Genomic DNA, 26,573 nt, shown 5'->3' with positions numbered 1-26,573 from the left:
AGATGCCATTTTACTACGCTACTGTTCAGCCTTCACTTCTAGTAAGCAATGACTCACTCAGAAGAAACCTTCATGAATGGGATTAAAGTATGGGATGAAAGGATTCAATGATAAATTTCACTGATGTCATCAATCGTCATTGATAGTGAAGAAGCATTTCAAGACCTGTCGAAGACAACGAACAGTTTATGAGCAGAAGTAGTGAATCGAGAATAAAATGACGAAAGAAACTATGAGCAGCGGAGATGGGATTCGTCACAAACATAACATCAGAATTATGGACCGCGTAATATATGAAACGAAAGCTATCTGCTACCTTGGAAGCAAAGTAACGCATGGCGGACGACACTAGTAGAATACACGAAGCTCGCATGGCGGACGACACTAGTAGAATACACGAAGCTGACTAGGATACGCAAAGATGGTATTCCTCTTCAAAAAAAGAAGTCCACCAGTGTCAAACAGAAGCTTCTGAGAATGTACGTCAGAAGCACAGTATTGTCTGGATGTGATTCATTGGCTGTGGGCTAACTGGAAGAATGGGGAACATAGCATTTGAGATGTCCTGGTTCACAAGCATGCTGAAAATTATGTTGACTAATATAATAATAAATGAGGAGATTATCCGCAGAATCGACGAGGAAACGACTATGTGGAAATACTGATGAAGAGAGAGAACAGAATGATATGGCATACATTATGATGCAAGAGAATAATTTCCATCATGCTGGTGCTAGCCGTACAGGGAAAATAGAGATTGGAATGTACCTAAAACATAATTGCGGACTTCAGGTGTAAAAGCTAAACTGAAATATGACACAGGAGGGGAATTCAGAATACTAAAGTGAGGAATGAAAATTCTACAACAGCTGTGGTTTTGCTGTTGAGGTGCTATTCTTGTACAGTTGGAGAGCCTCTGCAATGCTGTTCGAGTTTATGGGGAACGCCAAGTGGAGAGAGGCGCGAGTGGGAATTTGCGTTGAGGAGGGAGGTGGGCTAGTGTAGTCCCTGCTGTTGTGCGGAGCCACTGTGCCAGGGTGGAGTAGTGATTAGCACATCTGCCTGTTGTGTAGGAGACCCGGGTTCGAATTCTAGCCTTGGTAAAAATTTTCATTCGTCACTTCAGTCTGCTTATATACATCATAGATGTTTGAAACTTTAAAAGGTCTCTGAAGCCACATTGTTTCAGTCAGACGACTCATGATGAAAAAAGTGGGTAAAGGGATGAATATAGAAATTGTTCAGCTGGCCTGAATTTCATGGAGAGAAACAATTACATTTTTAGCGATCACTGTTTCTGACAATGACAAACTGAAAATAAACGCTACAAGACTAAAATAATGGTGATAAGTAAATCGAACAGACAAGTAAGAAAAACATTAAGATAGGAACTACAACAGTCTTACGTGTAAATGTTTTTTTTTTCTTGAGAAGTAAAATAACAGGTGACCACAGAAGTGTAATGGATATCAAAGGAAGAATTCTAACGATCAAGCAAGTATCCAGAAATAGGTCACTTGTTGACAGTCAACCACCTTAACACATAAAAAGAAATGAATTTATCAAGACATTTATTTGTACTATTGTAATCCATCACTGTGAAGGGTTGACCTAAGTGAAACAGAAACATAAAAAGTAATTAGTAATGGATAAGAAGAAGATCCCAAAAAACATCCTAAACTTTGAGAAACTGCAATTAACAAATACTATAAAATTCAGAGAGAAAAGGATATTGATTGAAATTATATAGAGAAAAAAATAATTGGACGCCTAATTCGACACAATAGCTGTTTAAAAAGTATCTTAGAAGGAGAAATGCTGGAGAAGATCAAGAGTCAGGTCTAGATCATCCGTATCGCAAAGTATTATTAGAGAAATCAACTGCACCAACTACAACAAAATGGTCAAGATGACGAGATACAGAGAAGAACGGCTGAGACAGCAAGACGTCGTCTTTGGTGTCCGACTTTGTGGGTTTTTCGGTTTGTTTCTATAAAAGTTCATTCGGCAAGCATTGTGTCGAAGCAATGCGCACAAAAATGCCTTATCATTAAGGGAAACGTACGCGAGGTGCGTCTTAATCAAGTAGCTGAATAAAACAGGTGGAGGGCAAGAAAGAGAATACTTACAGTTGAAGTTGCGCGTGAGTTTGGAAGAAAGGCCTGCCCCACTCTTCCCCAACAGGCCTCACATCAGTGCTGTGTCGAACTCAGATCTGAAGACGTCCTCCAGTTTACACAAACCGAGAGATATGAGCAGATACGGTACCTGCCGAGAGATGCCTGGTAACATCTTGCAGCGCTGCCTGGACACATTTCTCCATGTTGGCAGCGTTCCTCTTGCACACAGAGAACTCGGCGGCTGGAAAGGCGAAGAAACTGAGTAACTACAGGCGTCTAAAATACTGCAACATACGCTAGCACATCTTAAATACCTTGACACAACTAGGCTTACATCAATTCCCACTGACCTGCGGGCCCAGTCGTTAAAAGAGAGGACTCACCAAAGACAGCGCAGCATCAACGTCAAAGCACTCCCAATACTTCACAAAAAAATCGAAATATTGTCAGCAGAAGGAATAATGGACAAGTTACAACGTCCAGATGGAACAACACTTCAAGGCACACAGATCAACAGATGCAGTCCCACCAGGAGCCGTTTTGTTACTGTCGGTGTTCAGGAACAGACTGAAACGCTTGTAAAGGTATTTCAGGGTAGCTTGTTCTGAAAAATAACTGTTCAGAAAAAAATTCGATACTTTGCTCCGTTTCCGAGTTAATTAACATCGTTGCAAGTGCAAATTCAGGCGACCTGTCAGATACAATTGGTGTCAGTTGTTCTCATAACGTTAGATGACAGCGGACGAGCCTGCTCAGCCTTTGGCTTGCGTTCTATTCTTACTACCGTCCCATGTCCAGTTTTTGTACAGCTCTCCTGTGCGGTTTTAGGAAACCAAACGAAGAACACCTCTGATGACACCGTCTCTGGAAGTCCCCTTGAATTGGCAACGGTCTGATTGTCTAACTTCAACGTTAATTAACTCGGAAACAGCCCAACGTATCGGATTTTGTTCTTAACAGTTATTTCGCAGCGAAACCTACCCTGAAACACCATTACAGGCTTTTTACACCTTTCCTGACCACCCTGTGTAATGCCGAAGTGGATGTTTATGGTTTAGCGGATACCGCGTAAGGTATATGCTCACAGTACATGCCCCTGATGCTGCCTAAGTAACGACTTCATTATAAGAACGCTCAGGAGTTTCAGCAGGGGAAACGAACAGAAAAGGCTCTCAGGGAGAAGCCGACATGTTCGATACATAATTTCAAAGCTCCGCAAATCTCCTGTAACGACTGTAGGCAGAACTGCAAAACCATCCCAAAGAGGCTGGCACGTCGAAATTCGTTGGGAACGCGAATCAGGATCGATAAAATTGTGTGAAATCTTGTGCTTACTGTCTCATTACCCATCCTATAAGATCTTGTTTCAAATCTGCAACATGCTTACATTGTTGGATGAGGAGCACAAGTAGAACCAGCCTTCAAAACCATCAGAGGAACATTCAGTAGTCTATACTGAAGGAGGATATTGAGAATTCTGAGGATGAATTCGAAAACAATTTGCAAAGTAGTGTCAGTTGGTACTGAAGCTGTTGTGGTGGATATCGAACTTAATGGAAGCAATGTGCAATTAGAATTAGGTACAGCTTCTTGTAACTCCATTATCAATAGGAATATGCATGACTTTATTGACTCACCTCAGTTAAAACAAATTTCAGGGTACATTGACAAGCTACAGCCTCAAGCAGTTCGAATAAATGACCGCTGTACACTAAACGCCTAGGATAAGTACAAGGCAGTGCAAGCAACGCTGCCGGGACTGAGTCTCTGAATGCTGCCATTATCATGGGACTTCAAATTTGTTAACAACTAGGGTACATAGTCTAGAATTCAGTCATCCAACTGCAGCTAACGGACCAAGATGTGGAATACGCACAACTCTGAAAAAAGTACAGACAAGTTTTCTGTGCCCCTACAGGAAGCGTCAAAGACTGCCATGTGCATACAAATTGAAGCCCTAACGTGATTCCAAAGCTTTATGATGCCAGACCCGTCGCTTACGCATTGCGTGACAGGGTCAAGCAGGAATAGTCTAGAAGTAAATGGCATAATTTACCCCGTTTCAAGGAGTCGTTCAGCCACGCACCTGATCGTCATGGAGAAATTTTATACGAAGGTCCGGCTGATGGTGGCAACCAGTCATCCGTGAATTCAGTCATTCGTTGGTTGCTATCGTCTCCTGGGCGCTGAGATTCCTTAGGGCAGAAACATGAAGAATCCACTGTCCCTCACTGAACCTCGCAGACATTAAGGAACAATCGCCAGAGAACGTGGATGTAGGAAAAGGCGTTTCGTCATTGATGCAGAATATCTCATTCAGAGATACATCATGGAATGAACGCACTCAGGTACTGTGATCTCCAGATTGGGAAACAGTGTATGTAATGAGGACTGCAGATAGGGATACCTACCGACAACACGTGGAGCAGTTCCAGCTGTGATGTGCACTATTCAGTTCGGGAGACTACAAACCGTTCTCTGTTACAGGCATGGACAACTCGTCAACCCTGCAGGGGGGATGATGAGCTCAGAACCACATCTGGACACCAGTGCTGAAGCCATGCCGCAACCAGACCATATGTAGTGGGAGCCTGGAATGGACAGTGCGGAGTTCATCGTGGAGTGGATCTCATATGCCCACCCCAGTTGCTGCTGAAGACGACGATGCTCCGCTTATTTGGGGGGGGGGGGGGGGTAGGAGGTTGGAGAGGGTGTTTTCGACTCTGAGTTGCAAACCTTGTCCCAGAGACTACCCTTCAGGCATGAGAGGCGAACCGAGTGAGATGGTGCAGTGGTTAGAACACTGGACTGGCATTCGGGAGGACGACAGCTCAAATCCGCATCCGGCGGTCCTGATTTAGTTTTTCTATGATTTCCCTAAATCGCTCCAGGCAAATGCTGCGATGATTCCTTCGAAAGGGCACGGCCCTTCCCCATCCTCTCCTAATCTGATGACCTCGCAGTTTGGTCTCCTCCTCCACCTAACCCCGACCCCCATGGGAGGCCAGGGCTGCACATACGCCAGGCAGTACTAGTACATTGGTAGCCTATAGTAGGAGCCACGAACGAAGGCTGTCGCGTTTAGGCTCCTTCTACGCATCTGACGTGACGTCATCCTCCGACAGCCAATGAACGTTCAGCAGTTTTTACAGCACTCTGCTATGAGCGCCTTGGCCAGTGCGAGCGTTAAATGTGTCTGTGGCATTTATTCAGTGAATTTTTATTCAGTTTGTTGCGATCTGTCATGACTGATGGTGAAAGTAAGCGACAAACTCTCCATAAGCAAAAGAGAGACATAATTAACAGGATACACGCTTTCTTCAAGGGCGAAGCGCAAAACGGTGGACCCACCATAGATGTTGCCAGATGTCAGGAATGCACAGCAGAAGCGAATGGCGTCAGCTTGAGAACTGTTCAGCGGATTGTCAGTGAGTGTAATTTATCTGTCCAGACAAGTGGAAGCCCAGTTTTCAGATCGCCAGGGAAACATCACAGTGGGGAAGAGCCTGTAACAAATTTAGACGATTTTGACATGTTCTAAGGCGAGTTGTGTTAAGTATGTACAAGACAGGCGAATTTCTGACTGTTAAAAAAATTACGTTGAAGATGTGTGGAACTATAAATTTTAAAGGCCGTGTTACCTCAATGCGAAGAATACTGAAAGACACTGGGTTCAAATATGTACATACAAATGACGGACCAAAATGTTTAATGGAACGTTGTGATATCGCTGCTTCAAGGGTGCAGTTTTTGAGAACCATTCTTGAAATAAGAAAATCTGGCAATCAGACCATTTTTTCCTTCGACAAAACATGGATAAACCAGAATTATACAAGGAAAGCGTATTGGAAACTGAGTGATGGTTCGGGTGATTTTGAAGTACCAGTTGGTAAAGGGGGACGAATAATTATGCTTCACGCTGGTTCTGCTTCTGGAGTCATTCCAGAAAGCAAAAGTAGTGTTACGTACAAAAAAGGGCAATTTGGGTGATTATCATTCTAAAATGAACTCAGAGACATTTATATTATGGTTCAAGAAAAAGTTTCTCCCTTACTTGCCTGCAACCTCAGTGACTGTTATGGACAAGACTGCTATGGACAATGCGAGTTACCATTCATCTGTTACTGACAAGGCTCCCGCAACAAGTACGAAAAAGCCGATATCACACCGTGGCTTGCAAGGAAGAAGATTCCGCACACTGCCAGTCAGACTCGCGCTGAACTGTTAAATCTTGTAGGCTTCATTAAGTCTAGTGTGAAAATGTACGAAATAGATTGAATTGCACAGGAATATCTACATCCATACTCCGCAAGCCACCTGACGGTGTGTGGCGGAGGGTACCTTGAGTACCTCTATCGGTTCTCCCTTCTATTCCAGTCTCGTATTGTTCGTGGAAAGAAGGATTGTCGGTATGCCTCTGTGTGGGCTCTAATCTCTCTGATTTTATCCTCATGGTCTCTTCGCGAGATATACGTAGGAGGGAGCAAAATACTGCTTGACTCTTCGGTGAAGGTATGTTCTCGAAACTTTGACAAAAGCCCGTACCGAGCTACTGAGCGTCTCTCCTGCAGAGTCTTCCACTGGAGTTTATCTATCATCTCCGTAACGCTTTCGCGATTACTAAATGATCCTGTAACGAAGCGCGCTGCTCTCCGTTGGATCTTCTCTATATCTTCTATCAACCCTATCTGGTACGGATCCCACACTGTTGAGCAGTATTCAAGCAGTGGGCGAACAAGCGTACTGTAACCTACTTCCTTTGTTTTCGGATTGCATTTCCTTAGGATTCTTCCAATGAATCTCAGTCTGGCATCTGCTTTACCGACGATCAACATTATATGATCATTCCATTTTAAATCCCTCCTAATGCGTACTCCCAGATAATTTATGGTATTAACTGCTTCCAGTTGCTGACCTGCTATTTTGTAGCTAAATGATAAAGGATCTATCTTTCTGTGTATTCGCAGCACATTACACTTGGCTACATTGAGATTCAATTGCCATTCCCTGCACCATGCGTCAATTCGCTGCAGATCCTCCTGCATTTCAGTACAATTTTCCATTGTTACAACCTCTCGATACACCACAGCATCATCTGCAAAAAGCCTCAGTGAACTTCCGATGTCATCTACAAGGTCATTTATGTATATTGTGAATAGCAACGGTCCTATGACACTCCCCTGCGGCACACCTGAAATCACTCTTACTTCGGAAGGCTTCTCTCCATTGAGAATGACATGCTGCGTCCTGTTATCTAGGAACTCCTCAATCCAATCACACAATTGGTCTGATAGTCCATATGCTCTTACTTTGTTCATTAAACGACTGTGGGGAACTGTATCGAACGCCTTGCGGAAGTCAAGAAACACGGCATCTACCTGTGAACCCGTGTCTATGGCCCTCTGGGTCTCGTGGACGAATAGCGCGAGCTGGGTTTCACATGACCGTCTCCTTCGAAACCCATACTGATTCCTACAGAGTAGATTTCTAGTCTCCAGAAAAGTCATTATACTCGAACACAATACGTGTTCCAAAATTCTACAACTGATCGACGTTAGAGATATAGGTCTATAGTTCTGCACATCTGCTCGACGTCCCTTCTTGAAAACGGGGATGACCTGTGCCCTTTTCCAATCCTTTGGAACGCTACGCTCTTCTAGAGACCTACGGTACACCGCTGCAAGAAGGGGGGCAAGTTCCTTCGCGTACTCTGTGTAAAATTGAACTGGTATCCCATCAGGTCCAGAGGCCTTTCCTGTTTTGAGCGATTTGAATTGTTTCTTTATCCCTCTGTCGTCTATTTCGATATCTACCATTTTGTCATCTGTGCGACAATCTAGAGAAGTAACTACAGTGCAATCTTCCTCTGTGAAACAACTTTGGAGGAAGACATTTAGTATTTCGGCCTTCAGTCTGTCATCCTCTGTTTCAGTACCATTTTGGTCACAGAGTGTCTGGACATTTTGTTTTGATCCACCTACCGCTATGACATAAGACCAAAATTTCTTAGGATTTTCTGCCAAGTCAGTACATAGAACTTTACTTTCGAATTCATTGAACGCCTCTCGCATAGCCCTCCCCACACTACATTTCGCTTCCCGTAATTTTTGTTTGTCTGCAAGGCTTTGACTATGTTTATGTTTGCTGTGAAGTTCCCTTTGCTTCCGCAGCAGTTTTCTAACTCTGTTGTTGTACCACGGTGGCTCTTTTCCATCTCTTACGATCGCTTGGCACATACTCATCTAACGCATTATGTACGACGGTTTTGAACTTTGCCCACTGATCCTCAACACTATCTGTACTTGAGACAAAACTTTTGTGTTGAGCCAACAGGTACTCTGAAATCTGCTTTTTGTCACTTTTTCTAAACAGAAAAATCTTCCTACCCTTTTTAATATTCCTATTTACGGCTGAAATCATCGATGCCGTAACCGCTTTATGATCGCTGATTCCCTGTTCTGCGTTAACTTTTTCAAATAGTTCATGTCTGTTTGTCACCAGAAGGTCTAATATGTTATCGCCACGAGTCGGTTCTCTACGAGACTGGAATAGAAGGGAGAACCGATAGAGGTACTCAAAGTACCCTCCGCCACACACCGTCAGGTGGCTTGCGGAGTATGGATGTAGACGTAGATGTTGATGTAGATTGTGTAATTGGACTCAATTGCCAACAGGACAGTTACACAATTGCATCGCAAGCCGATTCTGATGTTGTTTATTTCTGTTCTTTCAGTGAAGTGTAACTTTGAAGCTTTATATTAAACATTTTAGTAGTTATGTTGTTGGAGTGCACGCCTTATGCGAAGTTGGGGGCAGCGCCCCAGTGATTCTGATACCAATGGAAATTCAGTGTCTGTTGTAGATATCCTTATTGGTAAAACACAACAGGAGTTGGAACGAGGTTTGAAGGATATAAAGGATATAGGGTAGTTTATTTTCTTCATTTTGGGTGCTACCATGCTGGAAATTAGCAGGAAAAGCTGTGCATCCCTCTCTCCTCTTCCCCCCTATCTGGAAAAATGGCAGGAAACGCTCAGTCTGTGCTGAGCTGCTGGACTGGAATGTGCAACTGTTATCTTGTCCAGCAACTACATGTGCTAATTACGTAATTACAATGGTGCAGACTGGAGGTGTTATATTGCTGGAAGATATAAGATTATATACGTCATATCACACGCCCAGGTGTGTCACCAATGTTATCAGCAACCAACTTATAGCTTTTTATAACATGTTCTTAGTTAAAAAGCATTGTATTATCGGCTTGGGGGCTGCAATATACAACTACAGAATGGATCGCATGTTTGATCCTGTGCAAGACTGTTTACATGTTTTAAACTCTAACAAACAATGTTCAAAATGTGGTTCACTGTACTCTCTACCAATCACAACCGTGTGGTGTCACCTAGCAAACACCTTCCCGAACAGATGCTGCATGGTTTTTCACTACATTCTGCTACATGTCTATTGAGGTGATAGGGATACATAAGAGTTGACTGTTGTCTTTGTTGATTTCCTGGAAAAAACAACTATCTGCTTCCAAATAGTCATGGATCTGCAGCAGTGAAATTACATAGTTAGGACATGTAGTTGCTGGACAAGATAACACTTCCACCTTCCGATACAACAGTTCAGTGCAGACAGAGCGTTTCCTGCCATTCTTCCAGAAGGGGAATGGGGGGCAGAGGGAAGGGGCTCAGCTTTTCTCGCCAATTTCCAGCAGGGTAGCACTCAAACTAAAGAAAATAAACTATCCCATGTTCTTCCTCTCCAGCAAAGACTGGGTCTTCTTCTCATCATTTTCCAGATGTGGCGGATTTCCCAGACGGTTAATTAATTTGTCGATTTAATTAAACAAATTAATTCGATATCAAAAGTGTGGTAGTATTGGCGAGGTTGAGGATTGGAGATATCCCAGAGGGGCAGGGGAGGTGGAGAGGGAGGGATATGGATGTGCGGTTTCTCAGAAGGGTGTAATATCCCTATGTGATCATAAATCAACACCCAGTGGGTCATAAATAAATTAATTCCCAGGGGTTCATAAATCAGTCGACTTTGTCTTGTGACAGCCAGAGCGAGAGCACCAGCAGCAGCGAGTACTGTTTGTATAAATCGTTTTTGTACTTATTTGCTGCGCTTAGCTTTTAAATAGTTTTTCTGGGAAAACCTAGCGTAGTTTTCGCGTCTCGTATTTCAGTGAGTGTTTCTTGATTATCAGAGTAGCTCATCAGAAGATTATCTTGGGAATTTGTCACCGTATAGAGTAGGGTAAACATAGTCATGTGTAGGGACTGTGGTTGTTGTGAGCGGACGCAAGGAGAATTGGCCACTCTTCGGGGGCAGGTGGAGGCTTTGTCTGTTAGGCTCATCGAGCTCGAGGCGCAGGCGTCGGCTCGTAGTGGCGTTGGGGCAACTGTGGTGAGACCTATGCCTACTTCGGTGGCCTTGGAATCACATGGAACCCCTGATGTCGCTGCGTCTTCCGGCAGTGAGCATCTTACCGGTCAGCCATCACTCCAGGGTGAATGGCGGACAGTGGTGGGCTCGCGCGTGCCTGGCCGAAAGGCGAGGGTGGGATCTGGGCGCGTGGCAGCTGCCTTACCCCTTTCCAACAGGTACGGGGTGCTTCCTAGTGGTGATGACATCGTTTCCGAGCCACCACAGGATGCCTCGCCTGTTGGGCCAATGGCCGATTCTCCGGCAAGGTCCCGACAGTCACAGAGGGCGGGCCTATTAGTTATAGGGAGCTCCAACGTTAGGCGGGTTATGGAGCCCCTCAGGAAAATAGCGGGTAGGTCGGGGAAGAATGCCAGTGTGCACTCGGTGTGCTTGCCGGGGGGTCTCGTCCGTAATGTGGAGGAGGCCCTTCCGGCAGCTATTGAACGCACTGGGTGTGACCGGCTGCAGATAGTAGCACATGTCGGAACGAATGACGCCTGCCGCTTGGGTTCTGAGGCCATCCTTGGTTCCTTCCGGCGGCTGGCTGATTTGGTGAAGACAACCAGCATCGCACGCGGAGTGCAAGCTGAGCTTAATATCTGCAGCATAGTGCCCAGAGTCGATCGCGGTCCTCTGGTTTGGAGCCGTGTGGAGGGTCTAAACCAGAGGCTCAGACGACTCTGCGACTATAATGGTTGCAAATTCATCGACCTCCGTTATCGGGTGGAGAACTGTAGGGCCCCCCTAGACAGGTCAGGCGTGCACTACACACCGGAAGCAGCTACTAGGGTAGCAGAGTACGTGTGGCGTGCACACGGGGTTTTTTTAGGTTAGAGGGACCCCCCCTTGGGCGAAACGATAAAATACCTGACGGCTTACCAGAGAGGACATTATCATCGTTGATAAAGAACGTCCGTCCTCAGAGACCAAAAACAGGAAAAGTTAACGTAATATTGGTAAACTGCAGGAGTATCCAGGGCAAGGTTCCTGAATTAGTATCTCTTATTGAAGGAAATAGTGCGCATATAGTATTAGGAACGGAAAGTTGGTTAAAACCGGAAGTGAACAGTAACGAAATCCTAGACACAGAATGGAATATATACCGCAAGGATAGGATAAACGCCAATGGTGGAGGAGTATTTATAGCAGTAAAGAATTCAATAATATCCAGTGAAGTTATTAGCGAATGCGAATGTGAAATAATCTGGGTTAAGTATCAAAGGTGGGTCAGATATGATAGTCGGATGCTTCTATAGACCACCTGCATCAGCAACCGTAGTAGTTGAGCGCCTCAGAGAGAACCTGCAGAACGTCGTGAAGAAGTTTCGTGATCATACTATTGTAATAGGGGGAGACTTCAATCTACCAGGTATAGAATGGGATAGTCACACAATCAGAACTGGAGCCAGGGACAGAGACTCTTGTGACATTATCCTGACTGCCTTGTCCGAGAATTACTTCGAGCAGATAGTTAGAGAACCAACTCGTGAAGCTAACGTTTTAGACCTCATAGCAACAAATAGACCGGAACTTTTCGACTCCGTGAATGTAGAAGAGGGTATCAGTGATCATAAGTCAGTGGTTGCATCAATGACTACAAGTGTAATAAGAAATGCCAAGAAAGGAAGGAAAATATATTTGCTTAACAAGAGTGATAGGGCACAAATCGCAGAATATCTGAGTGACCACCATCAAACGTTCATTTCTGAGGAAGAGGATGTGGAACAAAAATGGAAAAAATTCAGAAACATCGTCCAGTACGCCTTAGATAAGTTCGTACCGACTAAGGTCCAAAGCGAGGGGAAAGATCCACCGTGGTTTAACAATCATGTACGAAAGGTACTACGGAAACAAAGAAAGCTTCATCATAGGTTTAAGAGTAGTCGAATCATAGCTGATAAGGAAAAGCTGAACGAAGCGAAAAAGAGCGTAAAGAGAGCAATGAGAGAAGCATTCAACGAATTCGAACATAAAACATTGGCAAACAATCTAAACAAGAACCCTAAAAAGTTTTGGTCATATGTAAAATCGGTAAGCGGATCTAAATCCCCTATTCAGTCACTCGTTGACCACGATGGCACCGAAACAGAGGACGACCGAAGAAAGGCAGAAATACTGAATTCAGTGTTCCGAAACTGTTTCACTGCGGAAAATCGTAACACGGTCCCTGACTTCAGCCGTCGCACGGACGCCAAAATGGAAAATATTGAAATAAACGATATCGGAATTGAAAAACAACTGCTATCACTTAGTAGCGGAAAAGCATCCGGACCAGACGAGATACCCTTAAGATTCTACAGTGATTATGCTAAAGAACGTGCCCCCTTTCTATCAGCAATTTATCGTAGATCGCTGGAAGAACGTAAAGTACCTAGCGACTGGAAGAAAGCGCAGGTCGTTCCCATTTTCAAGAAGGGTCATAAATCAGATGCGAATAATTATAGGCCTATTTCGCTTACGTCAATCTGTTGTAGAATAATGGAACATGTTTTGTGTTCTCGTATTATGACGTTCTTAGATAATACAAATCTCCTTCATCATAACCAACATGGATTCCGCAAACAGAGATCATGTGAAACTCAGCTCGCCCTATTTGCCCAAGAAATTCACAGTGCCGTAGACACTGGCGAGCAGATTGATGCCGTATTCCTGGACTTCAGGAAGGCATTTGATACGGTTCCGCACTTACGTTTAGTGAAAAAAATACGAGCTTACGGAATATCGGACCAGGTTTGTGATTGGATTCAGGATTTCCTAGAAGAAAGAACACAACATGTCATTCTTAACGGTTCAAAATCTGCAGATGTAGAGGTAATTTCGGGAGTACCGCAGGGAAGCGTGATAGGACCTTTATTGTTTACAATATACATAAATGACTTAGTTGACAACATCGGTAGCTCCGTGAGGCTATTTGCAGATGACACGGTTGTCTACAAGAAAGTAGCAACATCAGAAGACTCGTACGTACTCCAGGAGGACCTGCAGAGGATTAATGCATGGTGCGACAGCTGGCAGCTTTCCCTAAACGTAGATAAATGTAATATAATGCGCATACATAGGGGCAGAAATCCATTCCAGTACGATTATGCCATAGGTGGTAAATCATTGGAAGCGGTAACGACCGTAAAATACTTAGGAGTTACTATCCGGAGCGATCTGAAGTGGAATGATCACATAAAACAAATAGTGGGAAAAGCAGGCGCCAGGTTGAGATTCATAGGAAGAATTCTAAGAAAATGTGACTCATCGACGAAAGAAGTAGCTTACAAAACGATTGTTCGTCCGATTCTTGAGTGTTGCTCATCAGTATGGGACCCTTACCAGGTTGGATTAATAGAAGAGATAGACATGATCCAGCGAAAAGCAGCGCGATTCGTCATGGGGACATTTAGTCAGCGCGAGAGCGTTACGGAGATGCTGAACAAGCTCCAGTGGCGGACACTTCAAGAAAGGCGTTACGCAATACGGAGAGGTTTATTATCAAAATTACGAGAGAGCACATTCCGGGAAGAGATGGGCAACATATTACTACCGCCCACATATATCTCGCGTAATGATCACAACGAAAAGATCCGAGAAATTAGAGCAAATACGGAGACTTACAAGCAGTCGTTCTTCCCACGCACAATTCGTGAATGGAACAGGGAAGGGGGGATCAGATAGTGGTACAATAAGTACCCTCCGCCACACACCGTAAGGTGGCTCGCGGAGTATAGATGTAGATGTAGAATGTATGCAAACCATACAAACAAAGTGGCATAGAACAGACAATGCCCTAGTACTAGTCAGCATTTGCTGGTTCAACGTTAACAAGTGTGTGAATAAAATGGCAGAGGATCCATTTAAGCCCTCGGAGTCCAGTGACACCCTCGGTACCACCCATATGTCTTTCTTGATCCTGTTACAAATGAATGTCTCAGAAACAATGTGACACATTCAGCATCAGAGCTGCTCTAACGCCTGAAGGCAGGTAAACGGCACATAAAGGTTCTCGAAGGGGTTGCCTAACCATCAGACGCAAGAGCAACTGTGAGGTTGAATACATGTCGAATTTTCTGAAAGGGACATTTGTAATGTGCGTGGGTGGCACTGAGGGTGTCATCGAACTGAGTGGGGGGAGGGTGGAGGGGGGGTTCATAGCTGGAGTACTTTTCACTTTATTCATATTAATGTTGCACTCCCACATGATCACACCAGAGGAGGAAAAGCGTAAATACCCTTTGCTGCTGCGGATCACTTTCAAATTTCGTTGAACGGTTTTGAACGGTCCCAAGCGGTTCCACCTTCTGTACTAGAGCAAAAATTGCGGTCGCACTACACTCCAAATGAATCAGATCAGTTTTACTGCGGTTGAAGTCCCATGATGTCGTTAGAGTAGGTAGAAACTCCCAGACGTTGGTAGAAGTGTCGAAAATTGTCAACAACATTGTCCTGTTGGTCATCAGACTGAAAAGTGTTGTTTTCGATTGCGAACTGCGTGGCAACAATGTCCCAAGGGGAGGAGTGGTTTCATTGCTGCCCTTTATGCCACCAGATGAGACCTTTTGATGTTGATTGTGAGCAGCGGTGTGCCTGAAATGTTTTCATCGGCTACCCATAAGACAAACCGCATGATTTCAATACTGTGTGTCACAGATCTGACCTCAATTGCAGAGGCATCAAGAGAAACGGTGAGATGTGGATAAGAAGGGCTGTACATGCTTCCCATCGTGTGTCATGTGCACAGTGGCGTTGGACAGAATTGTGATGATATTTAATGTCAATGTGACATCACTAACCCACCTCACAGTTCACACGAGCTTCTGTGCTGTGGTCTTTCTTTCAGATGTGTCGACACGTTGGTTATCCTTTAATTTTCTGAGCAGTGTAGTTACAGTGAAGTGTATACTAAATATGAGGGCCAAAGAGAACCATGTGAGTGATAAATCTTGTAGTGGAACGCAAGGCATGAAGTCAGCATGTGGTAACACGTTTCTCATCTGGGGAACTTCATCTTGGAAGTCGACATAATGCTGGAATTAGGTACAGTATGAGTAAATGGTAGCTTTGCATCATGTCCTCAGCAGTTTACTCAGAGAAGCATGGAGTGGGACAAGTGGATACCTCGACTATCGTCCAGTCAGTTCACCCATCTTCAAGAATTTATTTTCTGTGACATAACCTGCCTCTGTAGCTGAGCTCGCCTACGCAGACATATGTGGATGCCTTCAAATTAGAGGTATCGGGTTTACATCCTGACGCCAGAGACATTTTCATGAGGAGCATTTTGCTGGCAAGGGAAGGAAATGTCATGGTGTAAAGCTCCTGATTACCAGAATTTGAGCCAGTCTTCTGGATAAAATTCCAAACCTTTCCAGAGTCTCCCACTAGAATTTGGCTTGCAGGCTGTATCTGGGCACAGAGTGCCAAGACGCTCAGCCTCGCTGCACATTTCCCCCACCGCCGCACCACGCTGTCCGAGCACTAGGAGGGGGAAGAAGGGAACACTGTGAATGCGTCTTATATACGTGGCAGTGTAGTTGCACTGCGTACAACTTCGATTTACATTTCACATTTCTCAACAACATAGGTCACAACCAAAATAAATTTCAGTATAGTTTAATTATTTTTAGTGTGATGAAGACATAATTTTCATCCGGTATAAACTATCGGCATGCAGATAGATGCAGATAATTTAAAAAGTTTTTGGGCCCAAGTTGCAATGTAATCGTGATTTATGTTGTTTCAAAATCGGAAAAATGTCTTTTACACAAATATGTGGATCGAAATATTGTACCACTTTTGCAGTCTCAGTAAGGAGACGAAACTTTACTTGAGGAACACAATATGGACGTCCTGGACAATTGTAACGTGAAAGAATTTGTCATTAAAATGGAAATTTTCCTTGCAGATCAATTAGTCATATCTGCACATACACAGGGGCTGTTTCAACTGAAATGGCAGACGCTTTCGTAAACAACTCGAAAACAGTTGTAAGACTGACGATGCCCTCAAAACGTTTAGTAGACTACACTTGTAAGTCTTCCAAGGTCACAATGAATTCTTCGAACTTCGCGTTTTCTTTGACGGCATTGAGCTTAGGGAACTCGACTGTTTTTGTCAGACTGTGTCCCCTCTATAACGCGATTTTCTTTTTAAATGGTTCAAATGGTTCTGAGCACTATGGGACTTAACATCTGAGGTCATCAGTCCCATAGAACTTAGAACTAGTTAAACCTAACTAACCTAAGGACATCACACACATCCGTGCCCGAGGCAGGATTCGAACCTGCAACCGTAGCGGTCACACGGTTCCAGACTGAAGCGCCTAGAACCGCACGGCCACACCGGCCGGCTCTTTTTAAATGCATCTCTATCAAGTCAGAAAGACGTTTACGAACATCATGCATGCTGTAGTAGCTGTAGGTCAGCAATTTCTGTTCAGTACAACGAAAAACCAGTCCAAAGTAGCAAATTTTACTTTACTATTCAGTCGATAACAAATTTCGGCCCTAAACTAGTAATCGAGGAAATAAAAAAGTAAATTATGCAACTTTGGACTGGTTTATCTTTATACTCAGAAAGAATTTTTTTTTCGCCTTGCAGTGCCGTACTGTGAGCAGTGTACGCTCAGGTCCACTTAGAATGCGAGGTCTGCCGTCCATTCTGGATGTTCTACTTGTAAGAAAGAATCTTCCACTTCCGGGAAGCTACGAGCAAAGCCGAGACACGCCGAGCCGTGACCCGCACGAGGCCCGCACACCGCACGCCATGGCTGGCCCTGTTGTAGAACGTGATCCGTCAGTCGGATGGGGACGTTAAGCCCGGCTGGCCGATTGATGCGAGTAGACTGTGTGCCAGCACTGGCTTTCACACTATCTCTTCTCACATCACCATACAACGCGTTCGTGACACCACGCAATTCAACAGATACACTTAACCCTCTGTGGTGTCACCACCAGACACCACACTTGCTAGGTGGTAGCTTAAATCGGCCGCGGTCCATTTAGTACATGTCGGACCCGCGTGTCGCCACTGTGTAATCGCAGACCTAGCGCCACCACCAAGGCAGGTCTCGTGATACGAGAGAGCACTCGCCCCAGTTGTACGAGGACCTAGCTACCGACCAGATGTACGAAGCCTTTCTCTCTCATTAGCCGAGAGACAGAATAGCCATCAGCTAAGTTAATGGCTACGAAGTAGCAAGGCGCCATTAGCCATACAGTGATTGTACTTAAAGTCTTCTGTGTATCGTCAAGATCGATGTACCACAAGGAATGAGTAAAGTTAAGTATTAAACCTGCTCCGTACTTTTCTTCCTAACATTAATTACGTATCCTGTTCCAGTACTTCACGCCCGTCTGCGTTAGTCTAGCTTGCCTTTTCAGCCATCTCAACTTCACGGTGTCGGCCCAGATACCGACACAACACCCTCTCTAATACACTGTGTAGAAAGGGCCATTGCGAGAAGAGAAAGAAAATCCTTTCCGATAAGCAGCTTGAGCTAAACAAGGTCTTAGCCAAAGGGGGGCGTGAGGGCGGGATCCAAACCCTTCCCTATCACCTAAATGAGATTACAGGCGACCTAGCTGCCGTGTAGTTATATCGCAAGATTTTTTCGATTTCCAATCACACGACGAAAAAGTGATACCCACTATCGATAGTCAGCACGGCTAACGATAGATTTAAAGTATGCATACATCCATAGTATTGTCACCTATCTTCCATCCCTATTTTAGCCACAGTCCGACCCCTGTAGCTGAGTGGTTAGAGCGACAAAATGTAAATCCTAAGGGCCCTGGTTCGATTCCCGGCTGGGGCGAAGATTGTCTCCGCTCAGGGACTGGGTGTTGTGTTGTCCTAATCGTCATCACTCATCCCCATCGACGGGCAAGTCGCAGAAGTGGCGTCAAATTGAAAGACTTGCACCCGGCGAACGGCCTACCCGATGGGTGGCCCTAGTCACACGACATTTACGTTTATTTTAGCCACGACCAATTCTTGGTCGTGTTTGAACTCAACCGTTCTTTTGTTAGTTCAGTTCTTACTGGCAGCTGAATTTAATGTGCTACCGTTCATTCTTTTTGTGCTGTGTGCTGTTTTATAATCAGTCAGAGCAGAGTCAGGAGAGTTGGAATCGAGCTAAATTTTCCAGATGGCCACAGAAGTGGATCTGCGGCCGCAAGATGACAGCCAGTAACAGAGGTTCGTGCAGGAGTTTGTCCGCTTGAAGCAAGTAGCACCAGTTAATAGCTGCTATTTTAAGGAATGGACTTACTGATTAAGTTACCTGAAGATAGAAGTTTCAGATCAATAGCCAAATCTAGACAAACATAAAATTCCTATTCATGGATGACTGTTGATTACGTTAGACGGGAATTTTCTGTAATGTTTACTGGGTAAGATTTGTTGATTTAAATCAACAACGTACATTAATTTGCTAAGATAATCAGCTATATTGCAGAAACAGAACTGCAATAAAGTAATGAGCTTGGTGCTCTAGAGTGTGAAGTTGATAATAATGAAATATAAAAGAAAGATATTTTAATTTTTGCTAATGTACACATATCATAAATGAATTTTCATTCTAAGAATTGCAGTTATGAATTTTCATTCTAACAATTGCAGTGGACCAATAACTGTTAACTAACAGAAGGGAAAAAATCGGAAATCAAATTTTAAACTCTATTTTTTTCCGGAAATCACATTTTTGACGGCATATTCCAGCAATTAACGGCTTCAACTTCGCAACGAGCTCAGTTGTCGATTTTGCGTTACTTTCAGGCTCTGAGGTTATTGAGATTTCTTTCATCCTGTGCGGCCTAGTTGTACGGGACAGAGAGTGTAACAGAAATGTTGGAAAATGTTAGGCGGCGGAAACTCGAAGAAAGACTGCGCACATCTTACGCGTACCTGCTTAGAAACTTGATGGGGAAAAGTCCTCTAGGGCAGTAATTCCGAATATCCATTGATAAAAGATGTGACATGAAGTCACGTAACAGGCATGCGCCCATTTTTACGTCATTTGAAGGGTGTATGAGTGCTGTATTGGGCGGTATAAAAAATACATGGAATTCATAAGTTGTGTGGTGACCACCGTCTTTACTAACGCGTTTTCATTTATACATCATTATCAGATCAATCAGGGTTTGGGTGAACAGGTCATATGTATGGAGTCATAACCATAAAGCAATACTAAATTCGTGTTATCTTAATGTTAAGATACAGGACTCCATACTATATGTATGATGCCTACACCCATATCAATATTAATCTGATAATGATTTATAAATAGAAATGCGTTATTAATGCAAATAGCCACCACACAACTTGTGACGTCCACACATTTTTATAGCATTCATTATAGCACTGACATAGCCTTCAACTTCTGAATATCGTTCAGGCCCCTACTCATCTACCCCGTAGAAACTGCGGGTGCAAAATTCAGAGGCGTTCAGTCGTTCTTGCAACGCTCCTTCCCTGACCAGAACAAAAGAACAGTTAATACTTGGTGGGATATAACTAGAGGTCCGCGCAGGCGCGTATGTATACACGAATATTCGCAGTAATTTTGACTTTGCGGATAAAAGACGGCGGCGACGTGGACAGCTATTACTTTGTGCTTAAAAATCAATCCCGTTATCTCCTACTTTCCCAATCCAATACACCTGATCGGTAATAGCACTCATTATTGTTTGAAGTCAGTATTATGACCCTTTTGAGGTGTAGCGCCGCTATGCTGGCTTCAGTGAGCGGTGTTGTGGAGGCGGCAGATGCGTTGTTGACGTCTGCAGGAGCCAGAGATGGCGACGTGCGATTTCCCCCACAACCGCGCGCACATCCTGCTTCCCTCCTACCAGCAGCTGCCTGACGTCTGAGTCATCCCTGCTTCGTTTACGCCAGCAGCGACCACTTAACGTAATTACCCAAAGCTGTCACAAACTGAGAAGAAGGCTGATCTAGGATGCGCCATCAATGGAATCTTCGTTCATTCCATGCCACCTGTTTGTGTAGCGCACACTACTTAAATACATAAATAACGTTCTGTGTAAAATCAGTGAGAGTGTGAAAGCTTCTCTTAAATGTATTAACAAGTACTTAACGAACGCTGACTACGCTGTGAAGTGTAGCGCGTTAACGTGATTTAACAAACTAAGGCACATTTGATAAGTGAATAGTTGGTCCAACATTTAACAATATGCAAGATGTGACACAAGTTCTAGCGTAGCTTCGCTTGCGTTACCAATGTCAGAGAAATATTTTGCAGTAAACTTCACAAAACCTGTTTGCACACATAACAGACAAGGCTGTAATTTAAGGATATACAAGAATATGACAGACCACGTTGAACTAAAATATGGTCGCCATTGGTCTCTTCGTTTTGGTTAATAGAATGTAAATCACAAGGTCTCATTTCAAGCAGACGAAAATTTAGGATTGGTGCTAGTTCCAGAATTGTTCAAATGGTTCAAATGGTTCAAATGGCTCTGAGCACTATGGGACTTCACTGCTCAGGTCATCAGTCCCCTAGAATTTACAACTACTTAAACCTAACCAACCTAAGGACATCGCACACATCCATGCCCGAGGCAGGATTCGAACCTGCGACCGTAGCGGTCGCGCGGTTCCAGACTGTAGCGTCTAGAACCGCTCGCCACACCGGCCGGCCCAAAATTGTTTATAATATTTTAATATCCGTAGACACAGATAAGGGTCTCGTAAAAGCAATGGGAAGGCAAATAGTATTTTTCTTATTCGAAGATACCTCTAGATATTAGGTATCTCGCACCTAACAGCAATCCGCAGAGGGCAGATGTAAATGAAGTAGATCTACTTATAAATGATTACTCTCGATCCACCCTTGTATGTTATGCACAGAGTTTATAGCACCGCTTTCGTACCATTTTTCTACACTTGCACTTTTGAATAGCATATGGGGAATCATACTTCTTCTTCATCATCAATCGCTGGATTGTTTCTCTCCATCCGGACCTATTAGAAGCTAACTTTTTCAATTCTGCACAACTACAGTATTACGTATAGCTTGCTTTAAAACTGTCAGTGACACTGGACTCGCATTCGGGAGGACGACGGTTCAATCCCGCGTCCGGCCATCCTGATTTAGGTTTTCCGGAATTTCCCTAAATCGCTCCAGGCAAATGCCGGGATGGTTTCTTTGAAAGGGCACGGCCGACTTCCTTTCCCGTCCCTCCCTAATCCGACAAGACCGATGACCTCGCTGTTTGGTCTCTTCCCCCAAACAACCCAACCCAACCCAAAACTATCAGTGGCGGTTTCTTTCGATCTAGCTTTACTTCTAATATCCCTTTTACACGTGGAGGAAATGAGCACCTGGCTTCTCTAAATCATTTTGTAATTCCTTTAGATTTTCTGCAGATGATATAAGAGGTCTGCTGAAATAATTTCCTAAATGATGAATATAGAGAACAGCACAGGGCCTGTATCACTTCCTTGGGGATACACACATATAACTTGGATTTCACTGCATAACTTACCTTCAATTACTACGACCTCTGACCTTTCTGAAAAGAAATCACGAATCCAGTTGCAACCTTGACACGATACTCCTTAAGCACATATTTTAATTAGACATTGCTTGTGAGGGACGATGTCAAAAGTCATTCTACAAATCTAGAAATACGAAAATAACCTCAGATCCCCTGTAGATACCATCCATAACTCGTCGTGAACAAAAAGCCTCTTGTCTTTCACGGGAAGGATACGCACTGAGGTGACAGAAGTCATTGGATACCTCCTAATATCGTTTCGGATCTCCTTTTGCCCGGTGTAGTGAAGCAAGGCGACGTGGAATGGCCTTAATAAGTCTCTTGCAGAAATATTGGACAATGCTGCATCTACAGCTGTCCACAACGGCGAAAGTGTGGCCGGTGCAGGACTTTGTGCACGTGCACGAACAGAACACTCGTTTTTGTGCCACAAATATTGGACAGGATTCATGTCGGCGGTCTGGATGGCCAGATCATTCGCTAGAATTGTCCAGAATGTTCTTCAAAGCACTCGCGAACAACTGTGGCCTGGTGACATGGCGCATTATGATCCATAAAAACTCCATCGTTGTTTGAGGACATGGAGTCCATGAATGACTGTAGAAGGTCTCCAAGTAGCAGAACATAACCATGTCCAGCCAACGATCGATTCAGTTGGATCAGAGCACTCAGTCCATTCCCCACGCCATTATGCAGACACCACAACTTGTGTCCATGACTTCGTGGGGCCTGTGCCACACTGGAATCCTACCAACTGAAACTGGGACTCATCTGACCAGGCCACAGTTTTCCAGTCGTCTAGGGTCCAACGATATGAACACGAGCATAGCACGGGCGCTGCAGGCGATGTCGTGTTGTTAACAAAGGCACTCGCGTCGACCGTCTGCTGCCATAGCGCATTAACGCCAAATTTCACCGCACTTTGCTAACAGATACTTTCGTCATAAGTCCCACACTGGTTTCTGCAGCTATTTCACGCAATGTTGATTGTCTGTTAGCACTGACAAGTCTACACAAACGCCGCTGCTCTCGATCGTTAATTGAAGGCCGTCGGGTACCTCGTTGTCCGTAGTGTGAGGTAACACGTGAAATTTGGTATTCTCGCTACATCCTGGATGTCGGAATATTGAATTCCCTAAGAATTTCCGAAACAGAATGTCCCATGTGTGTAGCTCCAACAAAGGTTCCACGTTCAAAGTCTGTTAATTCCCGTCCTGCGACCATAATCTGGTCGGAGGGCTTCTCACATGAATCACCTGAGCACAAAAATGGTAAGTCCGCTAATGCACTGCCCTTTTATACATTTTGTACGCGATACTTCCGCCATCTGGTATACGTGCGTATCGCTGTCCTCATTGTACTACGAATACGTACGGGTTACACACCGTCAGGTAGATTGCGGCGGCAGCAGCCGGACTGGCAACTCACGCAGGTTTGCGGTGTCCACGACCAGCAGCAGGAGAGACGCGGCGGCGACGGCGGAGGCGGCGATGGGCGGCATGTCTGGTGGCGGCGGCGCGCTGGAGGCTTCTGCTGGCCGGGGGCGGAGGCGGAGGCGGCTGTGGCCTGCCGGCCCCCACCCTGGCCACTGCTCGCTGGCTGTTCCGCCACCCCACGCCAGCCGACCTCGCCAGGGCCAAGAGCGACGTCTCCTCACCAGTTACACTATCCTTCCACAGCCCTCATTCTGTCTTCCATCTGCTCCTCCCTTGCTCTAATTTTGTCACACTTTCAAATAATTTATACTCTATCATCGAAAACTTCAGCTTCAGTATCGCTACCATCGGCACAACCACCACCACTTGTGTCCTCAACACCTCCAGTTTCACCCCCACCACCAGTACCAACGCCAAAATCAACTTGAAGACCATGAATTGCTTAAAAATAGTTCCTTATACTCATCAATCTGATTTTGCATTTCTTCCTCTCAACACATTGCTAATCTACCAAAGGTGCATTTTGTCTTTGAGTTTCTCTCTATCACAAGTCTGTGTATTTCATGTTCAGACATCATTATCACATAATGGACTCACTGAATGTGCTTGGTTCTCTCACTATCCTAGCGAATCCCTGATACTGCATTATTATCATCACCGAGCAATCACGGACCCTAAAGATCATGAACTGACTTAAGAATCTGGCTGCGTTCTTTTGATCTGAAATGCCCATCAGGTTGAGGCCGTTCTTAACATCCTCTTGCAAAGGAAGTCTACAGTTACCAAGTGGATGTAATTTCTGTATGTCTCATTCCGTCACAACTCTGGGAATTCCATTTTCAAATGGCCTTGTCATTTGTCAGACTAATTGATCTGCTCTCTTCACACTGCTTTCATGGGGTCTTACATTTCTTCCTCCTGTGTGTTAATGTTGTCGTCCCAGCATATTCCTAATACAACACCACTTTCACCATCATCCGTGATCACAGATCCTGAAACCATGAGCTGCTTTAACAACTAGCATCCGTCTCTTTCGATATGGAACACCCACCTGGTTAAGGTCATCTGTCCAGTTATTATACTAGTACGGTGTTCGTCGAGGGCTCACGTTTTCTATGGATTTTACTCCATCACAGGTCTTGGTATTTCATTTTCAGACAATACTTTCCACATGCGGGTAGTACCGCATCTGTTTGATTCTCACTACTTTGATAAAGATCCCCATCTGACCCGCCTTTGTACTAAGTTATCCCTATACATCATCTCTGTCATCAACATCCACTGATCTCAGTTCCTAAAGGCGACGGATTTCTTTAACAAGTAGCCTCCGTCTGTTTCGATCTGAAACACCTGTCTGGCAGATGTCAATTCCCAAATAACTCTGCCAATGCAGTTTCCGACAACTGAAGGAATACAGTTTCTGTGGGCCTCTCCCGTAATTTTCGGACATGCTTGTGGAGCCCATTGGATCACCTTGCTTCACGTCACATTCGTGACTCGACGTCCACTCATCTTACCAGACACAGCTTGCTGCGTCCAATGTCTCCATTCTCCTCTATCCAGAGCACGTCTCAGGCTTGTCCTCATCACCTCATCTATATCTAGGTTGTTCTTTCTTGATTTCCTAGCTTACGATATTTTTATTTCTTCTTTCTGAAATCGCTTTGCATATTTCTCCTGGATTTCCTTTACTACTTGCTCAACGTACGGACTGGTTAACATTGGGGATAGGCTGAAACTCTGTCTCACTACCTCGTGACTACTGCTTCCTTTCCATGTTCTTCGAGTATTCTAACAGCAGTTTGAAATTTGTACTGGTTCTAAAATCAAGTGCTTCAAATTTAATATTGAAGCTATGCAACAAGCATTTTACAAAGCGGAGATGTACTGAACAATTTTAGAAGTAAGCACAGTTGTTAGTCGTTTGGTGATATGCCAGTCTCAAATTAGTTTGCAGACATGTTACAGCTTGTTGAATACTCGTGGACAAGAGCAATTGCAGTGCACGAATGGCAAAAGACGTGATTTAAATACCAGAGCACGCCTGGCCGAGACCGAAGGAAAAAGCTCACAAGACGAAGCATTTTACAGTTGGTATAAACAGGACTATGTAGTATTCTCAGCGTTTCACTTCCCCCTTTGCGCCAGAAAACAGAAAAACGGTATAAACTATGCACCTCACCTTGCCGTTCCACCATCTCTACATGCAACTTCCTCAATAAGCATCGTTGTCTGCCTCAGTAAATATTCTACATCTGTAGTTTTCATTGGCAAGTAAACTGTTATGTGTTACGATAACAGACTATTGTACTATTCTATTGGGCAAGACCATCCGCTGATATTTTTCTTCATGCTTGCAACAACTCATTATATCATACTTCGATCGTTTATTTTTAACTATTGTGGGAGTGCAGTTCGGAAACTTCAAGTTTATTCCTCTCCGTTAGCCTAGTCAGGCACGGATTCACCACCAAAGAAAATTTAGTAATAGCACTTATATTTTCACACATATCAATTTCCATTTTTCTGAATTAATTCTCGGGAAATAAAGAAACATGAAAACTAAGAGTCTAAAGAGTCATTAGCTATGTTTAACAGTGAGTATACATTTCTGCTGTTTTTTAATGTTGATGTGCTTGCGGCTTGATAGACTTCAGAAATAATTCCAGCCAGGCAGAAGCGGCCATGCACGGGCTGATATGCTGCCGACAAGTCCGAGACGCTTCGAGAATCCTCAGGTGGGACCGACAAGCCACAGGAAGGTAAGTAAAGAAAGACAGCAGTGGAAAGAAGGACTTCCCCCACAGAGAAAAGAGCAACAGAAAGACTGACTTTCCAGACACAGGCAGAAATGACTGAAACAAACAATACTTCCCTCACTTACACAATCGAATAGACACAACTCCCTGACTTGTCTTCACAGTCGTAGGGTTAAGTTAAGTATTGTTAATGGTAAGCTGCATTACGATTTTATATCTTGTGACAGTTGGTTCCTATCTAGGATGTGATGTACTTACTGCCACAAAAATGTCACAGAGCGTGTAGTGTGTGCTGCCTTTCGTTCTACATGATGT

General features: G+C 44.3%; 1 protein-coding gene across 2 annotated transcripts in view; it reads right to left on the bottom strand.

The window, feature by feature from the left end:
- LOC126419288 (uncharacterized) overlaps window positions 1-23,579 on the bottom strand; it is a 91,743-nt gene extending 68,164 nt beyond the window's left edge. For both annotated transcript variants that reach the window (XM_050086451.1, XM_050086452.1), the window contains exons 1-2: window positions 23,492-23,579; window positions 2,269-2,361 (exon numbers count right to left, since the gene is read on the bottom strand). In XM_050086451.1, coding sequence (XP_049942408.1) covers window positions 2,269-2,361; window positions 23,492-23,564 — 166 coding nt within the window. In that variant the 5' untranslated portion in view covers window positions 23,565-23,579. The remainder of the gene's footprint in view (window positions 1-2,268; window positions 2,362-23,491) is intronic.
- Between the last annotated feature and the right edge of the window lie 2,994 nt (window positions 23,580-26,573).

The sequence above is a fragment of the Schistocerca serialis genome, chromosome 9, assembly GCF_023864345.2.
Source record: "Schistocerca serialis cubense isolate TAMUIC-IGC-003099 chromosome 9, iqSchSeri2.2, whole genome shotgun sequence".
In the NCBI taxonomy this organism is placed as follows: Eukaryota; Metazoa; Arthropoda; class Insecta; order Orthoptera; family Acrididae; genus Schistocerca; species Schistocerca serialis.
Note: the sequence above shows the minus strand (reverse complement) of the source record. Positions and strands in the feature narration are given on the sequence as shown.